The sequence below is a fragment of the Macrobrachium rosenbergii genome, chromosome 27 (genome assembly GCF_040412425.1).
Source record: "Macrobrachium rosenbergii isolate ZJJX-2024 chromosome 27, ASM4041242v1, whole genome shotgun sequence".
Lineage (NCBI taxonomy): Eukaryota > Metazoa > Arthropoda > Malacostraca > Decapoda > Palaemonidae > Macrobrachium > Macrobrachium rosenbergii.
Genome location: NC_089767.1, coordinates 4,407,448 through 4,428,441, shown reverse-complemented (window position 1 = coordinate 4,428,441; position 20,994 = coordinate 4,407,448). Strand labels below are relative to the sequence as shown.

General features: G+C 38.5%; 1 protein-coding gene across 6 annotated transcripts in view; it reads right to left on the bottom strand.

Annotated features, from left to right (window-relative positions):
* LOC136853361 (maltose permease-like) overlaps positions 1-20,994 on the bottom strand; it is a 46,314-nt gene that overhangs the window by 8,269 nt on the left and 17,051 nt on the right. For all 6 annotated transcript variants that reach the window (XM_067128754.1, XM_067128755.1, XM_067128757.1 and 3 more), the window contains exons 3-7: positions 17,082-17,181; positions 8,722-8,945; positions 7,627-7,758; positions 6,380-6,480; positions 2,187-2,351 (exon numbers count right to left, since the gene is read on the bottom strand). In XM_067128754.1, the coding sequence (XP_066984855.1) occupies positions 2,187-2,351; positions 6,380-6,480; positions 7,627-7,758; positions 8,722-8,945; positions 17,082-17,181 (722 nt within the window). The remainder of the gene's footprint in view (positions 1-2,186; positions 2,352-6,379; positions 6,481-7,626; positions 7,759-8,721; positions 8,946-17,081; positions 17,182-20,994) is intronic.

The following is a 20,994-nucleotide window of genomic DNA, read 5'->3' as shown; positions in this document are numbered from 1 at the left end:
TACAGTATATAAATAGATAAAAGTTAAGGAATAAGTATGAAAAATGAAGGGATATTCATGTCTTTTTAAAACTGCACCACAGCACATCACCACCTAAACTCACAAGCATCAACATCCATAACATTACCAGGAAGATGAATTCCACAGCTCTTAAGCAAATGAAAACCAGTGTGAGATGAGAATTTATACTCTGCAGAATGAGCAGCAAACTTAAGGTGTTATTCAGCTTCCTGTATTGTCATGTATAGCCAACAGAAGACAATTGCTGTTCATGTTGACCCTAAAAATATTGTTTAAGTCTGCAAAAGTGATGGTATTAATGCATACAGTAAACCTCCCATTAAGCGTTCTCATGATTCGTGGTGCCCTTTTAGCCATCATTGCGAAAATTCACCCATTGTATTTTTCACTGAAGAAAAACAATTACTGTAGTATAATTTTCATGAATAAATGCACTTTTGCGATAAAACTATAAAAAACTCAGGTATATGCATTTTTACAGGGTTTTTCTGTGTTTAAACTATCAAAATGGGCAGTTCAAGTGTTTTTGTTTTGAGCAGATTTTAGCTATTTGCAACGGGGTTCACTGTATTGAAATCTTTTATTTACTATTGTTGGAATGTTCCTCTCTTGTAGTTCAACATCATCAGCTGGATCTTTGCTTTCTCAGTAAAACTGGTTATTGATGTAGTTTCATTGTCCTTGACAAGGGTAATGAAGATCAGGACGAACAGCAATTGTCTTCGTTGGCTGGGATATATTTGCTAACTCTTGGGTTGGATTTAAGGTAGATCTTGAAAGGATGAGGACTATAGTCCCAAGTATTGAGACCTATTTCCCCTGTTAAGCAAAACGGTGTGTGAGAATTTATATGAGATGCGGTTGTCAGTAACATCCTAAAATAATATCTTGAAGAAAACAATAAGAGAATTCTAAACCTTGGCAGCAGAAACAACTGTTGAGCAGTGTAACGTAAGGATTACCAATTTCCAGTGTCAGTTTGGGAAGAGGGGACCTGTCGAGTATCATATGGGTGCCTGAAAGGATGAGGATTGTCCCTTTGAGCTCAGTGGAGCTGTGACTAAAATAATATCTACAGAGATGAGATGGTGGGGTCACTGGTCAAGCAAATTGTCACTGATCCTTAAATTTGAACCTAGCAGATGAAGGCAAAAGAAACAATGGCCAAGTTTAACGGGAGAATAAGTGCAACATGAAACTTTAATAATCAGCATGAAGAAAAGAATTAACAGCAACTAAACAATGTCCAGCTTTTTAAAAGCAGACTATGTTGTCTGTCCAAAACATGTTAGAAGCCATCTGGAGACCCAAAATATCAGTAAAGATGCCTGTTTAAATTTTATTTAGAAATGATTGAGGAATTATATTGTGAGAAAAGAAGGACCTTTCTTGGAGGAACTGAATTTATACAAAAGAGATTAGTGATAAATTTCTGAATGATAAATGTTTTTAGATTTTAAAAACCAATGTTAAATTATGGAATATTGCAGTGAATTATGAAGACCATTAATTATATATGAAATTTCCAGATGCAAATAATTAGTGTGGTTAAATTTTAACAAGTTTAAATTTACAACATTAGAAACATAAATAGTTTGGATAGAGTGAAGAGAGGAATGCCAAGCTTGTGAAATTTAACTGGGTTAAAGAGAGAGAGAGAGAGAGAGAGAGAGAGAGAGAGAGAGAGAGAGAGAGATGCTGAATTGAGCTGAGATTAAAAAGGATAACATAAATATCTATCAAGAGAAGAACAAATTGATTTTAAATTCCTTGGTAGAATTGGGGGAGACTTTCAGAATACATGAAAATTCTGGATGTTAGAATGAGAAACCAGAAAGTTACATTCAGCAAAATAAATTTTTGAGTTTAATGTGAAGAGATTTATTTTAAAGGTATCCATATCTCCAGTACAAAAAATAAAGTTTGTATGTCCTATGGAATACATTTAAGAGCAATGGAAAGCAAAGAGAATGGAATTGAATTCCCATGGAAAAATGATCCTGATCACTCTAGCTGGCTGAATAGAGAAAAGTATGTTCATGAGCAGTGGCAAATTCATATTGTAAGAGAAAGATGCATCTGATTAGGGAAAAGTTGTTATTTTGCTGAAAACTTGGACATTTTTATATCGGAAGGTGAAAAGATTCTCAGGACAACTTCCTTACCAGAACCAGAAGGACAGCAGGTATCTTGAAAATCCCTCTGACCTTCTTAGGATCCATCTTCACTGGCGTGATGCTGAAACGCAGGCGCCCCACGATCACCAGGTCTATTGTCAAGAAAACCACAGCAATCGAGTAGGCTGGAGCGTAGTCTGGCTGCGGCATGCCCTGGTGAGGATTTTGAAATATGTAGACTCTTTTAACCATAATGCGATTAGTTTCATCAATAATGAATGATTTTGGCAGTACGATTATTTTGAGGTCATTTGTATAATTGAAACTAAAAGTGTCTGAGGCTTTTATATCTTTGTTGTTGTGAAGCCATCATAAGTGACTTGTCAGGTTATATTTGTATATTGTAAGTTGATCAGTAGTATAACCTCTTTGGCCCCTACATTGCTGCTGCACTAATATGTCAGGGATGAAGTGTAGTGATACCTTTGTCCCTCAAGTAGTTGTGTCATATTTGTGGATTTATCTTTAGCAGCATTCCTTGATTTCTCTGGATTGTAATGACATATGTACATCAACGTGATTGTAGCAGTTGTACTTATTACCACTTTTATGATTGACACTGGCATCATGTCAGAAGCACTTTTATGGTTGGCACTGGCATCATGTCAGAAGCACTTTTATGGTTGACACTGGTGTCATGTCAGCAGCACTTTTTTGGTTGACACTGGCTTCATGTCAGAAGCACCTTTATGGTTGACACTGGCATCATGACAGCAGCACCTTTTTGGTTGACACCTGTGTCATGTCAGAAGCACTTTTATGGTTGACACTGGCATAATTTCAGAAGCACTTTCATGGTTGACGCTGGCGTCGTGTCATAAGCACTTTTATGATTGACACTGGCATCATGTCAGAAGCACTTTTATGGTTGGCACTGGCGTTATGTCATAAGCACTTTTATGGTTGGCACTGGCATCATGTCAGAAGCACTTATGATTGACACTGGCATCATGTCAGAAGCACTTTTATGGTTGACAATGGTATCATGTCAGAAGCACTTGTATGGTTGCCACTACCATCATGTCAGAAGCACCTTTATGGTTGACATTGGCATTGTGTCAGAAGCACTTTTATGGTTGACACTGGCATCATGTCAGAAGCACTTTCATGTTTGACACTGGCATCATGTCAAAAGCTTTTTTATGTTTGACACTGGCATCATGTCAGGACCACTTTTATGGTTGGCATGTCATGTTAGCACTTTTATGGTTGACACTGGCATCATGTCAGAAGCACCTTTATGGTTGGCACTGGTGTCATGTCAGAAGCACCTTCATGGTTGACACGTGTCATGTCAGAAGCACTTTTATGGATGACACTGGCATCGTGTATTGGCATCATATCAGAAGCACTTTTATGGTTGGCACTGGCGTCATGTCAGAAGCACTTTATGGTTGACAATGGCATCATGTCAGAAGCACTTTTATGGTTGGCACTAGCATTGTGTCAGAAGCACTTTTATGGTTGACAGTGGGGTCATGTCAGAAGCACTTTTATGGTTGACAATGGCGTCATGTCAGAAGCACTTTTATGGTTGGCACTGGCGTCATGTCAGAAGCGCTTTTATGGCTGACAATGTCGTCATTTCAGAAGCACTTTTATGGTCGACACTGGCGTCATGTCAGAAGCACCTTTATGGTTGACACTAGCGTCATGTCAGAAGCACTTTTATGGTTGACACTGGCATCATGTCAGAAGCACTTTTATGGTTGACACTGGCGTCATGTCAGAAGCACTTTTATGGTTGACACTGGCATCATGTCAGAAGCACTTTTATGGTTGACACTGGCATCATGTCAGAAGCACTTTTATGGTTGACACTGGCATCATGTCAGAAGTTGCTCTCAGCATTTCCAGAACTTCACACAGTGCAAATTGAAACCTGACATTTTTATAAGCAACCCAGTGAGTGCGTGAAGTAGTTGCATGCAATGCATTACTACCGTAATGCTGTTCTCCTTGCATTTTTGTACAGGTTTATCTATTTATTAATTTATTAATATATTTTTTATTTTTAATAAGTGAGTGGGATCTCTTCTTTCTGTATTTCCCTTTACCTGCTCTTGCTTCTTCCTAATTGAACACCATATTCTTTGGAAGCTTGAATTTCCAGTCAGTGGCTCTTGTGGGCATGTTCAGTATGAATAGGGTTCATCTTCTGAATGATGATGATAATAATAATAAAAATAATAATAATAATAATAATAATAATAATAATAATAATAATAATAATAATAATAATAATAATAATAATAAATCTGTTATGGAAATGGAACCTGTACTAAAAACATACAAAACAGTTTAGGTACTAGAGAATACGTACTTCAGAGGAATCCCAAAAGGTGTATCTAACACAAATGTGTTCACAATAGTTACTTTTAGAAGTTTTTTTTTTTCCCATAAAGTCCCCTTTTAGGGGGCCATCTATTTACACTTTCCAGTCTATTATTAACTATCTTGCAAAAATCCCTAGTATGCTTTCAATTTCTTTAAAATCAGGCGTAGAATATTACTGCATTTTCCGTAAAATTGCCATGAGTTTGTTCTTCATGATGTGGGACTTGGGTAGTTTTTTCAAGGTGAATGTGAATGAAAAAAGTTCTGCTCTCACGCTCTTTGAAAGCACCTAATTGTCTCCTCATGGTAGATGTGGATTTAGATAGGAATGATTTAATGGGATTTAAATTTCTTGGAAAATTTAAAGTCGGAATGTCTTGAAACTTTTGATTTTTAAAGGTCAGAATGTCTTGAAACCTTCATTCGATGACCACTTACACCTGGCAAATGATTTCAGCGTCTTACTAATTCAATTAGTAGTTTTGAAAAATTTAATGTTGTTTTTGAAAAAAAAGCATGAGTAGAATTTTAGTGCATCATGCCAAAGAAAAGAATTTCTGGTAAAGTTTGAGACTCAAATTTTCAGGATAGCTAATAGCACTGATAACAAGATACTGTAGCTTAGAAATGACCTGGAAACAGTGCACTTTTAATATGTGGGTCTTGTATTCAGGAGGAGGAGGAGGAGGGGGAGGTTTTTACTGGAAAATGAGTTTGCTTGAACTGCACATTTGTGCTGAGATAGCATGCGTTTTAACAAATAATGTTAAAAGAACTATTTACTTGCAATCATGTTGTTTTAAAATCACTTAGCAGAGGCTAGGTCCTTTCAGAAAAGACGTGAGCAGAGGCTAGGTCCTTTCAGAAAAGACGTGACAGTTCGTTCTTAGTTTTCTGCAAAAGGAAATTATTGTGCCGGCTTTGTCTGTCCGTCCGCACTTTATTCATTCCGCACTTTTTCTGTCCCCCCTCAGATCTTAAAAACTACTGAGGCTAGAGGGCTGCAAATAGGTATGTTGATCATCCACCCTCCAATCATTAACATCCCAAATTGCAGCCCTCTAGCCTCAGTAGTTTTTATTTTATTTGATGTTAAAGTTAGCCATATTCGTGCTTCTGGGAACGATATAGGACAGGCCACCACCGGGCCGTTGTTAAAATTTCGTGGGTTGCAGCTCATACAGCATTATACCGAGACCACCAAAAGATAAATCTATTTTTGGTGGCCTTGATTGTACTCAGTAGCGGCTGCACAGAAAACTCGATTGCACTGAAGAAACTTCGGCGAATTTTTAACTTTTTGTTTTTTGAAGGCTACGGAGACTAAACATGATAATGTATCTCCTAAATTAACAGATAGGCTCTAGGGATATTTTCAAGGCTTAAAGTTTTTAATAATTATCAGAGAATTATTGTAAGAGTTGTCCTTAAGTCTTCTCTCAATATAACCGATAAATGGCAATGTAGAATTGTGTTTAACAAGTCATTTGACTGGGCTTTCCAAATACCTGCATTTAAGCAAAACTAGATAAGGTACATCTGTATTTAATAAACTAAGTATAGGTTTTGAGATTAAGTTATGTAAATTGACAAAGAAAAAAAAAATTAAAATTGTGGCCAATATACTTGTAGATCTCAAGTCTCTGAAATTGAAGGTACCAGTAAGATTTTAGTTAACAGACTGTGAACTTAAGATTCCCTGAACAGATTAAGAAGCTCAAGAAAACTTGTGGTCACTAGACCTCAAGATTAGCCATTTTCACCTAGGTTTAGATTGCCATTACTGACTCAGAATCCAAAACGGAAAACTCAGAATTATGCTCTTGACAACAAACCAAGCTTACCCTGGAATACCAATCGACCAGAGCCCCGCCAGCCACGGCAGAGATGCCCCATCCTAAGGTCCCCCACAGCCGTTGCTCCCCATATTTGTGAAGGGCGTCACCTGAGGGAAGGTTGAATAGGCTGTATCAAAATGAGGCCGCGTTTAAGGGAGAGATTGTCGTTCGTTTAGTATTGAAAGGGGAAAGGGGAGGGGGCGTATGACGGGTAGGGGAGGGGAAAGGGGGTGGGGAGGATGTAAGAGAGACTGATGACAGAGGAGGACTTGACAGGAAGACGGAAGTGGGAGGGCAGTTCAGATTTTTATCTTTTGTATTGTTCTGTTGGTGTGGGATATGGCGTTTGTTGTTGTTGTTGTGGGGGAGAGTTCTGTTCGAATTGCTGGCTATTACCGTGGATAGGCGTTCGGTTCACCGTTCGTGTGTGTGTGTGTGAGAGAGAAAGAGAAAGAGAGAAAGAGAGAGAGAGAGAATATTAAAAATGAATCAAAATATAATTCCTTACATGAAAGTGGCAATATGTCCGCAGCTTGTCCCTGTTTATGTGTGTGTATGTATTTGAGAGAGAGAGAGAGAGAGAGAGAGAGAGAGAGAGAATATTAAAAATGAATCAAAACATAATTCCTTACATGAAAGTGGCAATATGTCCGCAGCTTGTCCCTGTTTATGTGTGTGTGTGTATTTGTATGTGTCTCTGTGTGTGTGTGTGTGTATGTGTCTCTGAGTGTGTGTGTGTGTGAGAGAGAGAGAGAGAGAGAGAGAGAGAAAATATTAAAATTGAATTGAAACATAATTCCTTACATGAAAATAGCAGTAGAGAGTGGGCATGTATATATGTGTGTATGTATGTTTGTATGTGAGAGAGAGAGAGAGAGAGAATATTAAAATTGAATCAAAACATAATTCCTTGCATGAAAATAGCTATATGTCACAGCGTGTGCCAGCTTGTATGTTTTATGTTTTATGTGTGTGTGTGTGTTGTATGTGTCTCTGAGAGTGAGAGTGAATAATGACTGTCCATACATGATAAGAGCATTGTCTGCAGTGCTGGTTTGGTGTGTGAGAGAGAGAGAGAGAGAGAGAGAGAGAGAGAGAGAGAGAGAACGTTGATCATGAATTAGAGTATAAAATTCCCTGCAATATGTCCGCAGCGTGTGCCTACTGTATATGTGTGTGAGAGAGAGAGAGAGAGAGAGAGAGAGAGAGAGAGAGAGAGAGAGAGAGAGAGAGAGAGAGAGAGAGCTCTTTACCTATTAAACTGAAGCATATCGTTTCCTGCATAGTAATGGTGGTAATGTGGCCGCAGTATTGTCCCAGCAAGCACAGGAAGAGGAGCCAGAACTCGTACCTCCCGAGCAGGTCTCCCGTAGAGCTTTCCGGACCTGGAAGAGTCCAGGAGGGAGAGTTACTTTGGTTATTAGGTTCATCATTTCGTGGGTCTGAAGAAATAACTGGAATAAATTTTGTTTTGCTTCTGTTTGAAGAGAATGGGGGTTCTATTTTGACTTCCATTAATGTAAGGAAATGTCAGTCAAATATTCCTATAATATTTATACTAGACGTTGTAGTAATGGGGAGATGATAAAATTTTCAGTAGGCCTATGTCTGAGAAGCCACTTATATACGAGCATATCTTGCTGAAGCTCAGAAACTTCAACATCTGAAATTAGTCCAGGTATAAAGTTTTTGAAAAGATGTAATTCAATTGACTAAATCTAAATTAAAAAATGTATAAATAAAAACAAGTCCTTCGGGCCAGCCATGTGAGAGCTGATAATCAGTTTAGTGGGCCCGGTAAAACTGTTTTAATAGTAATAATAATGAGCTGGGATTAATTTGAAGGGTATGTTTATCTCAGTGACAGTAACTATAGAGCTTACGTAAGTTTTCAAATAATAGAACCTGAATTTCACTGTCAAAAAAAAAAAAAAGTACCAGGTACATAATGACTCTCGTAGGAATGATTTGAAGCCCACGTTTATCTTGGTTACGGTAACTTGAGAATTTACGCAAGTTTTCAAATAATAGAATATGAATTTCACAGTCCAAAAAAAAAAAAAAAAAGTACCAGGTACATAAAGACTCTCGTAGGAATGATTTGAAGCCCACGTTCAACTTGGTTACAATAACTTGAGAAGCTACTTAGGTTTTCAAATAATAGAACTTCAGTTTCACAGTAAAACAAAAACAAAAAAAAAATAAAAACGTACCGGGTACATAATGATTCTCGTAGGAATGATTTGAAGCCCACGTTTAACTTGGTTACAATAACTTGAGAATTTAATTAAGTTTTCAAATAATCGAACTTGAATTTCACAGTAAAAAAAAAAAAAAAAAAAACGTACCAGGCACATAATGACTCTCGTTTTGCGCCCCCAGTTCCGTCGAATTCGAGAGCATCTGCGCAGCATCGTCACCCGTGGGCGTGTTGGGGGCGTTCGGAACGATGTCGGGCGTGAAGTAGATCCCGATGAAGGAGGCGATCATGAGCATCAGGCTGCCGAGGAAGACTTGTCTGTGGACGCGGAAGTAGTCTGACAGCGCCCCGGCGCAAGTCTTGCTTATCAGGCTGCAAGAGGAATTTATGTAAATTTAGGCGCTGGGACCTATGGGGTCATTCAGCACTGGAGGGTTCAAAAATTGTAACAGGATGAAAACCTCAAAGCAGTTGCACTATGAAACAATTGTTAGAGAGGGTGGAAAGTCAGGTGGAAGAAGGAATATGAAAGGGGGTACAGTAAAAGGAATGAAAGGGGTTGCAGCTAGGGGCCGAAGGGACGCTGCAAAGAACCTTAAGTAATGCCTACAGTGCACCATGTGAGGTGCACTGACGACACCACTCACCCTGCTGGGGACAGCGCCCCGGCGCAAGTCTTGCTTATTAGGCTGCAAAAAAGGAGTGGGTGGATTTATTGATGTACTGGGGAGGTGGGTGGGGGCCGTAGAACACAGTTTCCCGTAGGTTTATGGCATTGTCATGTGGGAAGAATTATTAAGGAGATTCAAGATAAAACTTGAGACATGGCAAACCGTTCTGCCCTAAAATGGAAGACTGCAGTATGTGCAAAATGTTCGAAATTGAAACATTCCGCCTGTTGGGCTCGTGAACCCACTAATACACAAGTCTGCACTTTCAGAACGATTCTTCGTTGCTTTCCACGAGTATTTATGGCGTCCCACTTGCAGTATCTGCAAAAGCTGTAGTAAGGCAAGGAAAAATGGCAGTATCTGTATTTTTCTCAGTTCTGTATCTTTGCAGATACTGCACCCTTCCATTTTAGGGCAGTGTTCAGGGCTACAGGAAACCATTAAGATTGAGCCGTTACGATTGTGTATAAATGCCAGTGTAAACGGTTCCTTCAGGGCAAATTACGTTTACGAAATGAGTAAAGCCTTCGGTTTTCTTGATGAGAATAAATAATAAAAAAAAAAACGAAGAGAACGACCTTGAATCGGGACGAAGAATTACCTCTACAATGAAAGGGAAGAGAATCAATCCTGAAAAGTTATACAATGAGCATAAACCCACGGCAGAAGTATTAAATACTGCAGCACGCCACAAACTCCTAAATACATAAGTTGTTGTTATTATTATTATTATTATTATTATTATTATTATTATTATTATTATTATTATTATTATTATTATTATATTCTGAATAATAATAATAATAATAATAATATAATAATAATAATAATATTATTATTATTATTATTGTTAATAATAATAATAATAATAATAATAATAATAATAATAATAATAATAATAATAATAATAATTATTATTATTACTGATGCATTCCATTTATGATAGAATAACTCCTAAATGTATCAAATATGAAGTCTTTTTAAAACTAGCAAATGTAAACGACGCATATTGGTTTTATAGGAACAAGTTCAGGGAGTACAGAGGAAGGGAGGGAGTTATACCAGAAGCGACTAGTATGAAGGCCTTATCAGTTAGGTTGACTCTGGTGCCTGCTTCTTTAACCACGTCTGCACGTGGTACACTGTAGGCATTATTTAAGAGTCTTGCAGCGTGCCTTCGGCCCCTGGCTGCAACCCCTTTCATTCTTTTACTGCACCTCCGTTCATAATCCTTCCATCAGACTTTCCACCCTCTCTAACAATCGTTTCATAGTGCAACTGCTTTGAGGTTTTCCTCCTGTTACACCTTTCAAACCTACCTACTCTCAATTTCCTTTCAAGCGCTGAATGACCTTAGTTGCCCCAGAGCTTGGCATGTGTGCCTAAAATCTGTAAATCAGTCAATCGGTGAATCTGTATTCCACTCCATTCCATTCCATTCCTAATATGGTTGAGAATACTTCTCAGTTTGAAGCCCCGGTTAATATGGCATCACAAGGAAATAGCTCTCAGAATCGGTTGAGCTGCTCCAACCGAAAGAGTTGGTCGTAAATTCTGGAGGGTTTGATATCATTAAGATAAAATTTACGAGTCACATAATGGCTGGTGGTCACAATGTCTGCGTCACTTGTGGTTTTATTTTTGGTGCGCTCATAAACTTCTCTATTTCGCATTGTTCTGAAGTTCTCTGGGGGAATGTTCGTGAAAATTTCAAGGTTTATGCTACGTACACAAGATGGCTTTTTGTTTGTGTACTTGTTGATTTGTATGCTACATTGATGTAGGTGAAAATTTTTTTGTCCTGTGTATATATATATATATATATATATATATATATATATATATATATATATATATATATATATATATATATATATATATATATATATATATATATATATATATATATATGAAATAAATTGTCTTATATATATATATATATATATATATATATATATATTTATATATATATATATATATATATATATGAAATCTTGTCAAATTGTCTTCAGTTTAATTTTCTGTGGATGTATTTGGAATCGAATCTTAGCTTATATCCATTCATCTTATATATAGTTGATATATAAATTTATATATATTTATATATATATATATATATATATAGATATATATATATAGTTACAGAAACAGTTACATTGCACTGGTACAGTGCTATTGGTGATGAATCATAGTGACACACTTCCCTGTCAAATGTGGTGTCAGGTTAGATTCTGTAACTCTTTCTGTGGATGTGATTTGGGATCGAATCTTGGGAGCTTAGATTCCATTCATCTTACCTTTGTCCTTTGAGTTGATGAAGTGAGCGAAATTTATTGCCTAGAATTTTTCATAAATTTCAGGCGTGGCTGGTTTTGCTATCTGCCTGTAACATATAAGGGAGGTCAGGTGTGTTTCCGCTCTGAATACAAAGATTCATGATAGTTGGGCTAAGGTCTTCACAGAAAATGAAAGAAATGATAAGTTACAGTTTTTTTGCACTGGTACAGTGCTTTTGCTTCAAGGATTACCTTGGTGGTCTTGTAAACTGGTATTTTGATCTTTTCAGAATCTACTGTAGGTACAGAAGAGTTTTTGTAAAAATAATACTGGAATTTATTGACAGTGAATTATATCAGACTGTATCTACCAGCCTGTGTCTGAGATGCATTCTGTTGCTTCAGATGAAACATAGCTGGTCCGCTGGTATAGTGGTTAGTGTCGGGGTTTGCCACTCAGATGTCGCGGGGGGTTCGCGTCTCCCCCAGGGCGATGAAAAATCACTGGTTCTGTGTCATGATCAGTTACTGCCGCAATGTGGGGTCTGCTGCGGTGGGAGGTTGAAACCAACGTATCCTTTGGGCGCTTGAATTTCAAGTCAGTGGCCCCTTTGGTGTGCTTGTTCCATGTGAACAGGTTTCATCTACTGAACTAATAACAATGATAATAATGTCTGTTTCTTTCCAAGGTAGAATTATATTAGGAGGTACAGGGTATCACCCAATAAAGTCTTGGACAGTGAGGAAAAGAGGGGTAACCACATGTGAAGAGATGAGGAAAAATATCAGTCACTCGAAAAAACTGTCAACATAGATCGTTGCATCCTTCCAGTGCCTTGAAGAAATGCAAAGAATTGAAGCTTTATGATTCCTCAATGATCAAGAAAAATGGGAAGTTGAAAGAACATGAGTAGACCATGTTTATGTGGTCGCAGTGGCTTTTGTAAAGGAACTGAGATTCTGGTGTCATTTCAAAACAGACATAGATTATATACTCAAGATATTTGTAGTGAGACATAGAGTATAGATCTGTAATTAATTTAGGCGAGTAAAAGTGAGACAGAAAGGTTCATTGGTTAGGGCAGTGATTCTCAAACTGGGTGCCGTGGCACCCTGGGTTGCCACAGACAGTGCCAAGGGGTGCCGCAAGATTGTCATGAATTTTGTCTTAGCTACATCATCTCAATGAACATTTGTAAAAAAAAAAAGTTTGCAGAAGTCTACTCTAATTATTATCAGTGTGTCTACTGTCATTATGTTTATCTAATTCTTCTGATATGCTCTTTGTTTGTACAGTATATTTCTGCATGTACGGTGTACTGATTTTGGTTTGAGTATGGATAATCATTTCATTCATTAAATAAGAAGTTAATTCATGCGATATGGTGGGATGTTGAACAAGGGGTGTCACGGTCATGACTATACATTAGTTACGGTGCCATAAGTCAAAAAAGATTGAGAACCACAGGATTCAGGGCATCAAGCCCTCACGGGTATTCAAACACATGAGGCTGCGTCAACAGCAAAACATGTCATCAGATTATGCCAGAAACTCATCGCGCACTCGTGACGAACAGGTTGACTGTCCAGCATTTTCCAGATATTTGTTTTCCACCTACAGCCGTTGCCTTGTTTTCAACTCGTTTGTGATATGCATGTGATAAGTTGCCAACATGTGTTTATGCTATGCATTCTCTTTCCTTCATCTGACTTTCCTAACACTTGATTCAAAGTGCAACTTGCAGGTTTTCCTCCAGTGACACCTTTCAAACCTTTTGACCGTCCATTTCCGTTTCAGCGCTGAATGACCTCATAGGTCTCAGCGCTTGGTCTTGGGCCTAAATTCTATATTCTGTTCTATAACATTCACACGCACAGAAACACATTCATTACGTTCGCTGGAACTTCGTTGCATTTGTTTCTTCATGGGGGACTTTGTGACTAAAATACGTACGTATGTATTGACAGTACATTGGATACACCCAAACATAGACATCGTAGTTTTCGTTCTTCGTCATCAGTGCGAGGAAACCTTTTAATTAGACTCGGCGTTACAGCCGGCTAATCTGCCCTAAAATGGAAAAATGCAGTATCTGCAAAATTTTCGAAATTGAGATACGCCACCTATTGGGCTCGTGAAACACTAATACACAAGTTAGTGCAGTTTCAGAATGATTCTTCAATGCTTTCCACGAGTAATTAGGGGGTCCCATTTGCAGTACCTGCAAAATCTGTAGTAAGGCGAGGGAAAACTACAGTATCTACCATTTTTCTCAGTTTTGTATTTTTGCAGATACCGCAGTCTTCCATTTTAGGGCAGTAAACCCAATGAGGGAAGAAAACTGCAGTATCTGCAAAATTTGGATGGATGACACACCACAGGTAAGTTTAAGAGGAAGAGAAAGGATTTGGACCTGCAAAATCTGTAGGGCGAGGGCAGTCTCCATTTTTGGGCAGTTTTGTATTTTTGGACGTCTTCCATTTTAGGGCAGTAAACCCAATGAGGAAGAGGGTGGATGGAGAGAGGTAATAAGAGAGAGAAAGAGAGAGAGAGCGCTATTTTGGAGAGAGAGAGAGAGAGAGAGAGAGACTTCGTAGCCTTGTCTCGATGGTGGGTGGAGAGAGAGAGGAACCTCTTCAGCGTCTCTGGTCACTGAGTTTGATTTCAGTGCAACGACTTGCACTGCTGTTGCGGATGTAACTCTGTTTATTTGTTTTTATATCTGGAGCATTGAAACAGATGGCGAGAAACGTCAGGCAAAGGATGACATTGAGTTATTAAGAGAGTATGTATACTGTATATATATATATATATATATATATATATATATATATATATATATATATATATATATATATATATATATGAGTATGTATGTTACAGTCAGTGTCTAAACCCAGACAATTTGCAAAGTGACCGAACTTTTCAGACAACATGCGAATTGCCTGGTCCACCGGGTCAATTTAGAAATCGACTAAAGTTTACAGGCAGTTTACAAAGTGACTAGAATTCTGATAGATTTTCTTGTCATATTGATTGAAATGTAATTGGCCAGTTTGCCTTTTGGTAGTTTGTGTGATGATGTCTTGGTGTTTTATCAGTGTGTGTGCGTGCGTGTGTGTGTGTGTATGTGTGTGTTTATGTTTGTGTGTGTGTGTGTTCATCTGATCCACACTCACATTTCACCCTATCATTCAGAACCCCTTGTCCTGCCATTGCTTTTACTTCGACTGTAGAAGATATGGCGGCGTGCTCTGAGGAAACACTATTTTACGAGAAAGTGATGTTGAAGAAAAACTGTGATTCAACATCATTTCTGCTGACTAAAATTAAATACTACAATCTGACAGAGGGACTTAGAGGAGCAACATCTGCCAAAAATAAATCAAATCGGCAGTGTTATTACATCCTAGGACGCTACGAAATTCTTCAGTGTGGTGATGATGAAAAGTTGATAAACGGAGTGATAGACCTCAAGAACCTGTTTATTTTGTGCACATTGAGGATGTGTTTGACACAATAAAACGTCCTTGTATTACTACGGGACATGGCGGCAGAGACAAAATGGTGGAAGCTTTGTCAAGATATGCAAACGTTAGTAGAGATAATTTACAGATGTTCAAATCTTTTGCTGGTTCAGCGTCAAAAGAAACGGAAAAATGTATGGCCAAGGGTGTTACTGTCAAGCCGATTTTGTCAAAGGACTTTGGCTCATGAGCCCAGGTGGATCTCGTAGACATGCAGTCTTGTGCCAAAGGAAAGTACAAGTGGATGATGGTGCATCGAGATCACCTAATAAAAGTATTGCATATTGCGTCCCTTAATTTCAAAAATGGCTGCTAAGTTTGCATTCTAACTGACATATATCTGATGTTTGGAGCACCTCCAATTCTTCAAAGCGATAATGGTAGTGAATTTACAGTAAGTAGTCATTTCGGAACTCAAACTTCTTTGGCCAGACTTGTTAACGGCTCATGGTAAACCAAGGCATCCGCAGAGCGCTCTGTTCATCCAGATGATCCACCCGAGTGCTCTGTTCATCCAGATGGTTTGCCTGAGTGCTCTGTTCATCCAGATGCTTTGCCTGAGTGCTCTGCCCATCCAAACAGTTCACCCTGTGACCAGAATCCCACAGGAAGTCTTCGTGTTCTGCAAGGAAACATAGCCCTTCAATGGTCAAGAGCAGCTTCTGGTCAGTGAGCCCAATCTGAACGGATGGGAATCCTGGAGATCATGTGACAATTCCCATCCCATTGGTTGGTCGAGGTAAAGGCGATTCCCGAATGTTATAGGCGTAGTTTTAGATCGTAATGAAAAAGACATGTATCAGATGGCCGTGAGAGAAGGAAGACTTCAGGAACGATACAGCAGAGGCCAGTTTGATATTTGTGCCCAGTAACTGTACGGCATTAGTGACTTGAGTGTCTTGCGTCAGGCAGTACAGCAGTTATCTAGGTTTGGTGGCCAAGGTTAAGCTAAGTGCAATTGTACTGTGAGTGAGAGACATTGTCGAACAAATCGCTGTAAATGTTATAAAGAAGATCACAAATGCAGTAGTCGGTGTCACTCTAGTTTGAAATTGTAAAAATAAAAACTGATTTAATGACGTACCTTACAGTCACATTTTATTCTTTTGTTTATCGTTTTAGAAGATGAAATTTTACCCAGGAATACTGTTTGTATGTTTATGTCAGTAAATAACCCAGATTAGTCAGTATGCCCAGAAAATCTATCAGAATTTTAGTCACCCTGTAAGTTGCCTGTAAACTTTAGCTGATTTCTAAATTAACTGGGTGAACCAGGCAATTCACAAGTTGTCTGGAAAGTTCAGTCACTTCACAAATTGTCTGGATTTAGACAATGACTGTAACACACACACATATCCACACACACATTCCTACACCCAAACGGTGGGATTATGTAAAACTTGCAGAATGAACCAATTGTTTAGTTTTGTATCGTCATCTCCCATAAACAGGATGGTTTGCAGTTTCTAGAATATTTACAGTATCTAGGACACCGTTGGCATTTGAACCTTGCTAAAACTGTGCTGATATTCGATTGTGCAGATGAAACGTGTACATGCCGCCATTAGCCCTCCACCTTATATGAGTGGTTCCGTTCGCAGCTTTCTTTTTTTCTTGTTTTAAAGCACAGAGACAAGAATAAGAGATATAATTTAGTATATTTATTAAAGATTTGTCATATTTGTTTTATATATTAAGTATACAGTATATTTTAAATATGAAGTTTTTATATATTCGTTTTTTACGGTTTTTATCTAATATCATTCTTCATTTTTTACGTTCAAGACCTAAGTATCATAATCAATCAATCAATCAATAATTTACTATTTCATCTTTAATCTCTCCGGCGCTCTCTCTCTCTCTCTCTCTCTCTCTCTCATTTTTGTTTGATCTCTCGTAAGTGTTTTAGAGAAACCTCGACCCCATTGATCCCAAGTGACAAACCAATCCTTATTCATCCACTTGTACATAATAAAACATTTAAAAGGGTTCCAAATAATGACGAAAAGACAGCGTTTTAAATCCGGAATTACCTGACAAACGGCATGACGGTCCATATAAGGCTGATGACTGTTGCTGAGACGCCCTTGTGGCGAGCTATCACGGGCAGGAAAGGCGTCAGGGGTCCCGTTCCTGTAGGGAGGAAATCGAACTTAGTGACTCACACATTTGCTGTGTATTGAAATGGTAAGGAGTTGGTATTGTAGAGTGACTCGCACCTTTTGCTGTGTATTGAAATGGTAAGGAGTTGGTATTGTAGAGTTACTCGCACCTTTTGTTGTGTGTTGAAATGGTAAGGAGTTGGTATTGTAAAGTGACTCACACCTTTTACTGTGTATTGAAATGGTAAGGAGTTGGTATTGTAAAGTAACTCACACCACTCGCACCTTTTGCTGTGTATTGAAATGCTAAGGAGTTGGTATTGTAAAGTGACTCACATCTTTTGTTGTGTATTGAAATGGTAAGGAGTTTGTATTGTAAAGTGACTCACACCTTTTGTTGTGTATTGATGTGGTAAGGAGTTGGTATTGTAGGGTGACTCACACCTTTTGCTGTGTATTGAAATGGTAAGGAGTTGGTATTGTAAAGTGACTCACACCTTTTGCTGTGTATTGAAATGGTAAGGAGTCGGTATTGTAAAGTGACTCACACCTTTTGCTGTGTATTGAAATGGTAAGGAGTTGGTATTGTAAAGTGACTCACACCTTTTGCTGTGTATTGAAATGGTAAGGAGTTGGTATTGTAAAGTGACTCACCTTTTACTGTGTATTGAAATGGTAAGGAGTTGGTGTTGTAAAGTGACTCGCACCTTTTGCTGTGTATTGAAATGATAAGGAGTTGGTATTGTAAAGTTACTCGCACCTTTTACTGTGTATTGAAATGATAAGGAGTTGGTATTGTAAAGTGACTCACACCTTTTGCTGTGTATTGAAATGGTAAGGAGTTGGTATTGTAAAGCGACTCGCACTTTTACTGTGTATTGAAATGGTAAGGAGTTGGTATTGTAAAGTGACTCACACCTTTTGCTGTGTATTGAAATGGTAAGGAGTTGGTATTGTAAAGTGACTCACACCTTTTGCTGTGTATTGAAATGGTAAGGAGTTGGTATTGTAAAGTGACTCACCTTTTACTGTGTATTGAAATGGTAAGGAGTTGGTGTTGTAAAGTGACTCGCACCTTTTGCTGTGTATTGAAATGGTAAGGAGTTGGTGTTGTAAAGTGACTCGCACCTTTTGCTGTGTATTGAAATGATAAGGAGTTGGTATTGTAAAGTGACTCACACCTTTTGCTGTGTATTGAAATGGTAAGGAGTTGGTATTGTAAAGTGACTCACACCTTTTGCTGTGTATTGAAATGGTAAGGAGTCGGTATTGTAAAGTGACTCACACCTTTTGCTGTGTATTGAAATGGTAAGGAGTTGGTATTGTAAAGTGACTCACACCTTTTGCTGTGTATTGAAATGGTAAGGAGTTGGTATTGTAAAGTGACTCACCTTTTACTGTGTATTGAAATGGTAAGGAGTTGGTGTTGTAAAGTGACTCGCACCTTTTGCTGTGTATTGAAATGATAATGAGTTGGTATTGTAAAGTTACTGACCTTTTACTGTGTATTGAAATGATAAGGAGTTGGTATTGTAAAGTGACTCACACCTTTTGCTGTGTATTGAAATGGTAAGGAGTTGGTATTGTTGCACCTTTTACTGTGTATTGAAATGGTAAGGAGTCGGTATTGTAAAGTGACTCACACCTTTTGCTGTGTATTGAAATGATAAGGAGTTGGTATTGTAAAGTGACTCACACCTTTTGCTGTGTATTGAAATGGTAAGGAGTTGGTATTGTAAAGCGACTCGCACCTTTTACTGTGTATTGAAATGGTAAGGAGTCGGTATTGTAAAGTGACTCACACCTTTTGCTGTGTATTGAAATGGTAAGGAGTTGGTATTGTAAAGCGAAAGCAATTTTTACTGTGTATTGAAATGGTAAGGAGTCGGTATTGTAAACGACTCGCACTTTTTACTGTGTATTGAAATGATAAGGAGTTGGTATTGTAAAGTTACTCGCACCTTTTACTGTGTATTGAAATGATAAGGAGTTGGTATTGTAAAGTGACTCACACCTTTTGCTGTGTATTGAAATGGTAAGGAGTTGGTATTGTAAAGCGACTCGCACCTTTTACTGTGTATTGAAATGATAAGGAGTCGGTATTGTAAAGTGACACACCTTTTGCTGTGTATTGAAATGCTAAGGAGTTGCTATTGTAACATTAAATTTATTTTGGCCAAAATGTTAGCATTATGATACTCGAGTCCAAGGGTGTGTTATGTCCTTTGCAAACCAGCTATCTCTGCAGGAGTGTCCAGTGACAGTAGCTACGTGGGCTCATGTTTCTGCGATAGTTTCTCGTGTTCGTGTGTCTGTGTGTGTTTGTGTTTGTTGGTCTGTTTGTATCCTGCCTATTTTGTGAATATGTCATTGTTTGGCTGATTACGCATGTCATGTTTTAATATGTTGGCTTGTATATGTCTGTTGGTAGTTGGTGTTTGGCGAAACCTAATTTGAAGAAACTAAAACTGGACACGAAATGAGAGAGAGAGAGAGAGAGAGAGAGAGAGAGAGAGAGAGAGAGAGAGAGAGAGAGAGAGAGAGTAACATACCAAAGAGCAATATAAACAAGAATGGAACTAAAATGGAACAAGAAATGCGTGAGAGAGAGAGAGAGAGAGATCAACTTACCAAAGAGCGGTGTAAAAAAATGAACCAAAACGGGCCAAGAAATAGAGAGAGAGAGAGAGAGGAGAGATCAACTTACCAAAGGGTGGTATAAAAAAATGGAACTAAAACGGGACAAGAAATGAGAGAGAGATAGAGAGAGAGAGAGAGAGAGAGAGAGAGAGAGAGAGAGAGAGAGAGAGAGAGAGAGAGAGAGAGAGAGAGAATGAATTCGATTAACATACCAATGAGTGACATAAAGAAAAACTGGGAAGGACGAGTTTGAAAAAAAAAAACCAGGTCGAAACTCCAAAGAATGTGACACTCCTTGGACCAAGGAAGTGGTCATTCTGAGGTGGAGTAATAACCAGCGTTTGAAAACGCCGGAAAGTAGGTTAATTATGGGGTGCATAGAACGAGTGAGATTGCGAGATAGGCACTTATAGTTTCCTGTAAAAGAAAACTACTGAGATGGCTATTTATCTTAAAAACTACTGAGGCTAGGGGGCTGCAAATTGTTATGTTGATCATCCACCCTCCAATCATCAAACATACCAAATTGCAGCCCTCTAGCCTCAGTAGATTTTTCATTTAAGGTTAAAGTTAGCCATAATCGTGCTTCTGGCAACGGTATAGTATAGGCCACCACATAGCCGTGGTTGAAGTTTCATGGGCCGCGGGTCATACAGCATTATACCGAGACCACCGAAAGATATATCTATTTTCGGTGGCTTTGATTATAAGCTGTAGCGAATGTACAGAGAACTCGATTGTGCCGAAGACACCTCGGCGCATTTTTTACTTGCATTATCTTGTAGTGGATTAGAGGTTGATGAATAATAAGAGGGAATTCGATTAGTCTCGGCAGAGGGCGAAGGTGAGACCTACCCACCCTCAGGTTAGGTACAAGTGAGAGGACGCAGTTATCGAGAAACTTTCCACTGAGGCAAAGAGAAGACTGCCGGGAGATGTCATGAAGACACTGAATGTGAAAGAGCTAGTTGTAGATAGAAGGGGATTATGGTTTTGTGAGAACTACCATCGACGAAATTTGCACTGTGTCCTTTAATGCGGCGTTTCATTGATGAAGTTATTTTGCCCTCAAATGGAAAACTGCAGTGTCTGCAAAATTTTCGAAATTGAGATATGCCACCTGTTAGGCTCGTGAAACACTAATACACGAGTCACTGCAGTTTCAGAATGATTCTTCAGTGCTTTATTTACGGGGTCCCATTCA